General features: G+C 41.4%; 1 protein-coding gene across 1 annotated transcript; it reads right to left on the bottom strand.

The window, feature by feature from the left end:
- Positions 1-1589: 1589 nt before the first annotated feature.
- Positions 1590-3057, bottom strand: LOC145436215 (uncharacterized). Its single transcript, XM_080313573.1, has one exon. It carries the CDS (start codon positions 2914-2916, stop codon positions 2551-2553), a length of 366 nt encoding a protein of 121 aa, XP_080169699.1. The 5' UTR covers positions 2917-3057; the 3' UTR covers positions 1590-2550.
- Between the last annotated feature and the right edge of the window lie 7575 nt (positions 3058-10632).

Below are 10632 nucleotides of genomic sequence, written 5' to 3'. Positions count from 1 at the left end.
TTAAACATCTTCGGGAGTATACCCGGTGGCACTAACGAAACAGCACTTCGTCAGGCCCCCCAGAACACTTTAGGTCTTGAGCTCCCATAGGGTCATAAACCGACCCCCGTGCCGTTGTTCGCTTCTGCCACGAAATCAGGATCCCCGTTTAGTGAGCCAGCGCCGAGCGCGAAAATTTTCGATAATTCAAAATAAAATAGGTCAATAAGATCGGGAATTGCATATATATTGCTATTTAATTACTTGTCCTCTCTGCTCACGTAATCAGATTTACCGATAGAGCTGAGTGAGGTGTCTTGGAAACTGTAGGGCCCGTAAATAATAATTAAACATATTCGGACGGCGGAGCCGTTGGTACGACTTCGTTACATGATGTTATTTTTTATTTCGTGACCTCCAGTCTGCTATATCAAAAAATATAGAATCGCCCAAACGTACTAAACTAAAAGATGCAAACTATTTCAAATTGGTAGTTCTTCACTGGCATATAATTCTTCCCTTCAATTATACCTATATGTATTTTGAATATACATAACGAAGTTTTCGGTCAGCGTAAGGGCAGTTCTTTTCGTATAAGGTTTTCTCGCTGCCGATCGTTCTGGCACACTTATTGGAGTCGCATGTTACATGGCCTAAAACTTTATATGTCTTCGTGCGGCGTGGCGCGGTAATGGCTAACGCCGATATGCCCACTTCTATAAATCTTGCGTATTTTATCTTGGTCGAAGAGTACCAAATAATTAAGGTACTTGGAAAGTTGAAATCGCGCGCAGCGCGAAAAATCTTTGAAGAAGTTGCATAAAATTTCAAAAAAAACTCTATAATTTATGCTAATTCACTAAATCATTTTGGGCCCCCTTCGAGCTCGCTCCCCCCAATTGGGGGGCTTGGGGTGCGGCAGTTACGGTCCTGTCAATACCTCTAACTATACTTATATCTATAGGTACTGCCCGTTCAACTGGAAAGTTAGGGCACATTGCAATGGAACAACAGTGACGTAATCTTAGCAGTCTACTCACAACTTGCGTGCAACCCTAATTGAAAACTCCAGACTCCAAGCCAAGCAAGAGTATTTTATAAATATAATTTTTTTTCATAGATCGATTTCTCAATATTTTTGTGGGGGCCGCAAGAAGGCTAGTTGGGGGCCGCATGCGGCCCTCAGGGCCGCGGTTGGGAATCACTGCTATAGAGTATGACTCTATAGTTACACTCTCGTTTGCCGAGGTGCTTACCCCGACCATACGGGTAAACACGTCAATTGTGCAACCGTCTTAGAGTCCAAGTGTATCTGGCGTGTCGTGGACATAAATACGTCACATGTCTCTAGTACCGGCTGACAGGACGGGAATCGTCAACCGCCAATCTCCTTCTTCGGCAATAGTCGTCCATAATTCCGCCTATTCTATTCTGGCGTTGCGTTCAATTGCGTAAGTTGTTATGAAAAGTGACCGTCGAGTAAACGATTGAATGGTGATCATTCATTACAGACTTTTCAACACCTTTGTTATACCAGCACAGATTTGCAATGCGAAATACACCAGCGGGTTAAGTCCTGTACATGAAGCGTATACAGTAAATGATAGATCTGAAAAATTGAACGTAAGATTCATTGGAAAAAATAGATTAAGAAATGGCAAACTTTAAGCAAGTTGAATATGCACAGTACATTGTGCAGTACTTCTACAATCATGATAAGAAATAAGCCATAAAGAAGAACTTATACGCACGCTCTATGGATCAAAAGGATCAGATTCAGTGAATTATCAGACTACAGCCGTCAACACCAGATTGTGGTGTGTGGAATTTGCCATTCAGGGGAATATGTTTGGTAGTGTGGAATGTGGAATCTGCCAAATCATATGAAAGGCGTAGAAAAAGTGCTTCGCCACCACCAAATGATACAATACAGAAATGTGCACTATCGAGGCAGAGTCACATTATCATTACCACCTCGCGGCGTGAGTTGGAGCATGACACACGCGCATTGCGCCCTGTAAACGAAAATCGTGTATTAGGCCAATTTCTACCAGAACGTATGTTGGGAATTAGGTATACGGGACTCCCTGGCAAATTTTGCTTCCACACCCATTTCATACGGTGAAAACGTGCAAAATACACCAATTGTCGGTGATTCGTATACCAGAGATGGTGGGAGCTCTATTTTCGTGTACTAACAGGCCCAATAGTATGGTACACACCCTTGTGACATAGCATCATGTGGATTGGTGTATTTGGCACACTTTCGCTCATTGGAATGCGCGTGAAAGCACATTTGTATTGTAATGGGTGAATGGACTGATTTACACCACACGCTATGGTGGAAATCAGATAAATATGAACAATCCACGATAAAAAAGCATCGAAATTCGATTGTAAAATTGACAGGCAATCGTCCTTATGCCAATGCGAACTGCATTATTAAGCAAGGCGGTAGCGATTACAAATAGCAATGACATTGGACCGCAAGATGGCGAAGTATACCACATTACAGGAAACTCAAATCGGAAATACTGTTCCAAGTGTCAGTTATTGGAGAACTATTCCTCTTCAGGACGGCAGACATGCAGGGCAATGGTGGTGCAGAGCAGTTCCGCCGCGCATCCGTATCGAAAGTCCGTCGTTCGTAGTTGTGAAATTGTCTCTAGCTCTCATGCGTACTATGACTACAGGTACGCGTCTTATAGACTTTCGAAGTTCGACCACGCGGTAGACGTACAGCATGCTGTTGTTTCTCGTGTACAATTTGCCGTCCTTGATGAACACTTCCAAGGCTGGTAGCTGATGCATCCTGTAGACACCTTCGGACAACAGGTCCACGACTTCGTTGACGTCGTCGCCGTTGTGGAAGGTTGCGTTGATCCGGTCTTGGCTGAATCGAATCTCTGACGGCCTCAGGTAGATTTCTTCAGACATGATGACAATGAGTAATACAGCGATACCTTTATTGCGCTGTTAGAATCGAACGGTATAGGTTAGCCTTAATATCCCTGGCTCTTGTACCGAACAATATCACAGAAATCCACAGATAATCCCGATATCCCTGCAGGCGGGTACCGGCGCTTCTAGTGTGTTTATCCGAGGCCTACGATACTTACTGAACCATTTCGTATAGTTAACTTGTTTACCGTAGCTTCCCGATATGTACTTTCCATCATTACTTAATTGATTCCGTTGATTACGCCCGCTCACCTTATCTGTTTTGGTACGTGATCGGTGACTAGTGGACTGTTGCGTGAAGTGCAGACTTGGACAGCTAGCAAATTTTCTTTTTTTCCAAATTATATATTAGACTTAAAATTAGAGCTACACAGTTTTTTACAAATCAGATTGGAAATATAGGTACACGTTTTATAACAAACCAGAGTTCATTCACATAAGCATGAGACGTCTGTACACCAAGCTTGGTTTGTTTTGCACTGCACTGTTCTCCAGCATGGCTGAAAACTCTTCCGGTGGACCTGATGTTGAAGTCATTCCTGCGAGTTCTCGAGCAGAAAAACGATTTCCTCATCCTCAGTAACTCAAATCACCACAGTTCATGCTGCTCTCACACTCAGCTGCGAAGTATTTTTCCACCTCATCCTCTAACATATTTTATTTGGTTCGAACTGAAGCAATCTCACCCTTTTTTCTTGATGTAGTTGAGGACATGAAAGTATAAACAAGCGCGTGTTAACTATCTCTTTTACCTTGCTGCTGTTCTGTTGATGATCAAAACTAGATGGTTGTTCGCAGACTACAATCTACTACGCCAGCATGGGTATTTTCTGCCACAATAGCGTACATACAGTGTACGTGTATACTGTGTAAGCAATGCGATGACGGATTTGCACTGGGTCTCCCTGCGTGAGAAGGAGATTCATGTTAACCATAGAAGTACCAATAAGTAGCTTTATTGACGCATTTTCATTTCTGAACATCTGACACTCAGTCAAATTCTGTGCTGTTCGGTTGAAACTTCCTGAAAATTATTTATTTCTTTAGGCAACTTTACATGTTATTTTCATCACTCATGTTATATACAGAACCACCAAGTGGTTTTTGGACGCATAACAATTTTATACCGCAAGGTATCGCAATTTCATATTCTTAGTACTGGTTATGTATCTGTCAAACGCAGAAAAGTCGTTTGCAACAACTGAACGTTGTCAATGTCGGACTGGTCTAACTACATGTGTTAGCAACATCACTGTAGTAGAAGGCAGTGCATCATCTTCTTTCCGGGTCATCAAGTCTCTGTAATATTAAGATATGCACTATTTCCGAAGCTCCGCGTGTTCCAGGAAATGGCAACTGGAACGTACCACAACACCAAGCAGACATGGCTCTGCCATGTTTCTATGTGTCGGGGATTTATCTGGGCTCCTCATCGCCGAACCCGCTGTAAATACAGCGCATTGAAAAGCTCAGAGGAAAAGAGAGCCGAACTCTTGAAAGATGGCAGCAAATGACTCAAGACAAGTGTACTGAAATATGTGTATGTGTATGAAATTTACTGTGCGCCGGTGCGGGCGCATATAACCAAGTTGTTGCAAGCGCCAATTACGAGTGTCAATAAACAAACAAACCAAGCAGACATCTTTATTGGCCATATTTTTATACTATGGTTGTACCAGAGCGGAGGGGCCTTTCCCCCCTTTTTCTCTAGTGTACGGAGTGGATCTTCGGGGGAGGGGGGGTGGCTGTAGTAAAGGGAATGCATATGAGGCTTGAGTGAATTATTATTTTTAGTTGGGCCTCTCGAGGTACTGGTTTACAGAAATCATAAACCATCTATTGACATAAAGATTAAAAAAGAGGGTAGACGCTATAAAGTATGCAAAATTTGTTTTCAATTGTTACATGTCCAATCGGACAGAAAAAATGTCAGATAGTGGATGGTGCTACTAGCGAGCATGTGTACAAGGGCTCCTCATAGTCAAGGATAAGACGGGACATCCATTCTATAATACACCCAGTATAGTAATGTAATGAATCCGATGCAAACCCTCTTCAAGAACTGCTACAATGATACCTGCGATAACGTTTTACATCTCTGAATGTTGCTGTATACGCTTGATGAAGGCCTATTAGTTGACACTATATTGGCAAAAGTTGCAGGAAGCTTCACAAGGCCGGGACGACAAAACAGCAGCTTCATGTAGCCACACTTTTCAAAACTAACACCTCGTCCACAAGTGTAACTACGAGATACGATGACAGAGATCGAAGTGTACAGTACATATACATTGAACCCACTTCAATCGGATGCAACTGTTTCATTTAGAAACGAAACAAACTGGACACCAGCGACGGTTTTATTTGATACCAATACCACAGCAGACGGATAATGTTGACCAGATTGTAAGGTAGTGTTTTTAACGCTATACCGGCAAGTCGATGATGACTCGTGGATGTTTTCTTAGCAAGTGATTGATTTCGCGCTTGCCAAATGTCGATGCTGCAAACATATGCAGATCGAGGATTAGTATCGAGATTGCATCATGATGAGCTTTGTGGTATGTCAGCTAGTTGCAAGAACCACTAACGGTGATATGGCTGAAGCAGATCTGGAACCTGCCCCGAAATTTCAAAGAACGTGTTCAAATAACAAATGCGAAAATGATATGTTGCACCAATAAAACGGCGATCTGTGATAAGTACGGCAAGTTTTTGCAACTTTTACAACCTTTTTAACAGCTCCCTACAGCTTCCTTCCTGTACTCAGAATCTATGTACTATGATGTTTTAAGCTGTTTGGAGGGATTTTATAGTGCAACTTTTCTCTATTATTCATACCAATTTTTACTGCGTGAAAATGTAGAGGAGTGATTTAAAAACTTGCTATAAACTATTTCTAGTATGGCTCTATTCTCTTTGGTTGCATAACAAAGAGTTATACGATGGGTTAGCTGCATCTCACTGTGTTATCTATGACACAATGACTTGCAAGCAAAAAGTTTAACTACCCCGCCAATCACAACCGTGTTCGAACAATATGTGAATTGATGACTTTATTGATGCTGTCGTTTAAATTTGAGGTAGTTTCCCATTTCACAAACGCCCAGGCGGGACCGCCGAAAATGACATTTTCGCTGGGTCACCTTATCCTTATTCGGGCTATAGATTGTTGTTAAATTCGCCAAGAGTGAGTTTCTCTGCAACGCCTTGGGTCAGGCTTGCAGAACTAGAGGGTTTAGGGTTTGTTATTTGAATTGTTTGAGGGTGAGGGGTTGTAGATATGATGGTTCGGCTTTTTGGGGAAATTATTACCGCATTGCGTAATTTTATCGCTATGTGCCGGTAAAAATGTAATTTTTTGTGGTTTCGCCTGCGTTGAAAGGTAATAAAGTAACAAAATTGACAGATCTGCACAAACTAGGTTGTACAACGGAACCTTTCGAGTAGCTCATACCCTAATAATTCAACAAAAATTATCAATGAAACTTTCTACGGCAATTTTTGTTAAAAATAAATGCAACTTTCTCGCGATTTTAGTGCAACAAAAATTTGCCTTATAGTGATCAGTGTTGCACAGGAGAGTGCCTAAAATATTGCATGTAACTGTGACATCAATTAACAGCGATCTCTGTAAATCTTTGTGTTGCTTTTAGCTTCCTTGAATGCATTGTATCGGACAAAATACAACGCACGTCAAAAAATCCACTTGGTAGTTCTAGGTAGTTCGAAATCCCGATATTTATAGTTGTTGCTGTTAATTTAACAAATAAATAGGCGCTTATCGCCTAACGCCCTGTTGCACCACGGTCATTGAGCACAGTACACAAATAAAGGAGATAACAGGAAACAATGATCAATAGCACAATGAAGTAGAATCAATCAGGTGAGATATGCCGATTACAGAATAACACAAATTGATGCACGTACGAACATAACAGAATAGAATAACAGAAATAAATTACAGACTACGGTTATAAATAGCGGTTGCACGATAACACAAATTCAACGACATACGGGATTATACGAGAATCAGTGAGCAAATCATCAATACGGAAATTCACTTCTAATTGAACACATTTATCAATAAGAAATGAACGATGAAAGCCATATTTAGGGCAACCAATTAAGAAATGATCCACAGTTTCGGGGTAGCGGCAGTAACAACACGCAGGAGAGTCTACCATTCCAAGTTTAAACAAATGGATATTTAATCGAGAATGACCTGATTGCAATCGAAGGATTACACTATCATAAAGGCGATTAACATAACCAGGGGAAGGATCAGAACAGAACTGTTGAAGGACTTGTGTTATAACGAAGACCGTTTTCAGATCTCTGGTATTCTTGGTCCCACAATGCCGTGCAGTGGCGATGCATTATGCGCGGGGCTTCTTGTTCGGAGAGCGTCGGTATATCTTCGGAACTTGGCGTGGTGATGGAGACATTGTTTGCCAATCTGTTAGCATCTTCATTGCCGTGAACGATATTTATAGTGTTGTTGATGTTGATCATTCAAAAAATAACCTAACCGTAAATATCGCTGGTCAGCCCGTTTCCAACACAGATAATGCCAAATATCTCGGGGTTTTACTGAACTCGAACATGTCCTGGAAGAGTCATATTCAGTCCCTAGAAACTAAATTATCTCCGAAGTGCGGCCTGTTCTACAGCCTTGGGCGCTTTATGCCAGCATGGGTTCTTCTGATACTCTTTAAATCCTTAATCCAATCGAATTTACATTGTGGCATCCTCTGTTGGGGGGCTGCCAGTAAAACTGCACTCAAGCCACTGCAGAAACTACAGCATAAAGTACTCCGAATCATAGCTAGGGCCCCAAAGGGGCCTGGCTGCCCATCCAATAAGTCGCTGCTGAAGAGATTCGGTGTCCTAAACATAGAAGATATGCGGAAACTAGAAATCGCCAAGTTTATGTATCAGTTTCACTGCGGTCGTTGCCCCGAATATTTCAATGACTTCTTTACCTCTGAATCAAAAGCGCACAAGTACAGCACACGCGCGTCCACGTCGTCGAAATATCATATGATCGACCGAAAAGATCATCGCTCTATCAAATATTCCGGACCTAATGTGTGGAACAGTATCCCGCCGGCCATCCGGCAGTCGACGAGCATGTCCACATTCAAGTCGAAATACAAGCAATTACTACTAAATAAATACTAGTCCATCCTCAAGATTACCGGACCACGACTGACCTATCGATCTCGCTTCCCGTGACATGCCGCCCTATTTCTTGTCGCTTCCTTTTTCTATACTATCTTCTTTACTTTCATTCAGTGTGCATGCCTCCCCTTTACATCGCCTAGGCCAAGGTGGGTGTCCGATTCCATAGACAACTCCTAGTCGCTTCGACATCTTCCTTTCTTTTCATTGTATCGCATTTTTTGTGGTGCATTGAACTGATAAAATTGCTAATAAACCAATGATGATGATGATGATGATCATATACCCATACAATTTCGAACCTGTATCGGAAATTAGGCGTGTAGAACATGTTTCAAATTGATATGAAATGAGGCAATGTGAGAACTTGCGCGCGCATGAGAAGCGTCAAATAAACTTGCTGCAAAGTGCCGCGGACAGAGACTCATTTTCAGCAAAACAATAAATTAGATTAGAATAAAAATGAAAGCATAGAAACATTTCACAAATTAGATTAGAATTAGATTACTGGCATTTCGCTCTAATTTAGTCTAATTAGACAATTAATTATTAATTATTTAATAACTTAGTAACTATTACTAGAATTATCTAGTTGTCCAACGCAGGCTGATACACAATCTTCTCTGAAATTCTTTACTATAGTTGCTGACAATTGCCACTGACGAGTGTCAGCCGAAAATATTCGGGTATATTTCGATGTAAATATATTATTCAGTTGCATACTGTAGTTCTGTAGGGTACTTTCAAGACCCTCCCCTCGTATTTCTGGACCATGACTATTTCGCAGCGCTTCCAGAACATTGTGAGAGTCGATCACCACTCCCAAAATATGTTACCATGAATACACGGCACCCGTGTGCAACACTTCGATGCTGAAATACGGATAATTGGGGCTTTGAGGCTCTAGCGGTGGAAATAACGTAATGGATGTGTATTTTTATTGATAAAATAATATACTCGGGGTGTGAAGGTGTATTGCCTATCATCGTTACTTGAAAAACTCTGACTACTCTATAATGAATGAATATATGACTACTGACTAGGTAAATACGACAGGAATAGATGTCGGAAACAGAAATGTTAATTCACGTCGAAACTGACTTCAGTGACAATGCCGAAGATAAGCGGTATATTTGTATAGCCCATTGCAGATAGTCATTGGCCATAATAAATAGAGGCCGACCGATTATCGGTTCGCCGATAATATCGAGTCAATATTACACGCTGGCATATTGCAGATGAAAAAAATATCGGCAATTTTCGTGACGTCACAACATGATGGTAGGAAATCGGAAAATTATAATCCTTGACCGCTAGACTGGTAATATTGCTATATTTCGTATAGCTTACACTTTCAAGGTGTTCAGATGCAGCCTTTCTACTTTATTTCATGTTGTAGTATGACAATGGCTGTAAAGCTGTTGAAATAAATGCTCTGAAGTTTTGAAAATGCGCCTTTTGGGGTAGTCTCCACCTTATTTGAATATCGGCTGAATATGTCGGTGTTATCGGTGAAGGTGCTAGATATCGGTTCTATCGGTATCGGCCCAAAAATTCAATATCGGCCGGGCTCTAATTATAAATGTCGCAACCACCATAGAACACGTCGTTCTAGGCTAAGTTCGTTTTGAATGTATTCGTATAAGCACTGAAATATCTAATTTCATACGGAAACGATCGCATCATCGTAAATATCGACTTACATTTTCAGAATAGTGCCGAGCGGGGCCTACGATAAGTTATCGTAGGCCCCGTGCCGAGACTACTTTTTTAAAGACGCTAGATATCGGTGACATTATATCGGTCTGACGGCTGCTGGATCGTGTTATTATTCACGACGGCATTCCGTGATATTATATTTCGGGTTCGAAACTTGTCTAGCGGGAGATAAGTCCCGTATTGTCGCATAACAACTTTCGAAATCAAGGTTGCCAACCCGTCTGAATAGCGGACTGCGGAGTCAACGCCTCTGGATCAACTTCAAATCCCCAAAACCCAAATTCATCTCTATAAAAGTGTATGATACACGACATCGTTCAACGTAAAGAAAAGCAAATGATGATGGTATCTCAGATAGTAACCTTCATGATTTCATTCTTTTTCGTCGTTAGCCAATGTACCTATATAAGAATATCTATTATGATATTCTTCAGGCAGGGCAAAATCGACTAAAGGTCTACCTGAGTGACTCGATTGAATCATTCATCATAGTGCCACAGTAGCTTGAATCACTTAGAAACTTCAAACACGGGCCGTTTCTTCGACCAGAGAGAATTGCTCGTTATCATCACATCACATTCAAGATTATTTCGTACTTTTTCGACCATACCACTTTTTCTTGCACTTTGTGATAGTGCTGTGGGTGAATCGCGACTTCACAAATACATCATTTCCACTGACGTGATTGCGTTTGCGTGATCGTGATCGCGGTTTATCCTTCTACAGAGGAAGATAGTGGCGAAGCTAATACAAGCACAGTTGAACGCCGACCGTGAAATGTAATCCTGA

This window comes from Botryllus schlosseri, chromosome 3 (assembly GCF_051294905.1).
Source record: "Botryllus schlosseri isolate E-star chromosome 3, Bs_hap1, whole genome shotgun sequence".
In the NCBI taxonomy this organism is placed as follows: Eukaryota; Metazoa; Chordata; class Ascidiacea; order Stolidobranchia; family Styelidae; genus Botryllus; species Botryllus schlosseri.
Note: the sequence above shows the minus strand (reverse complement) of the source record. Positions and strands in the feature narration are given on the sequence as shown.

What these genes read in the sequence shown, in the direction of transcription:
- LOC145436215 (XM_080313573.1), bottom strand. Translation starts at nt 2,916, where the DNA reads ATGTCTGAAGAAATCTACCTGAGGCCGTCAGAGATTCGATTCAGCCAA.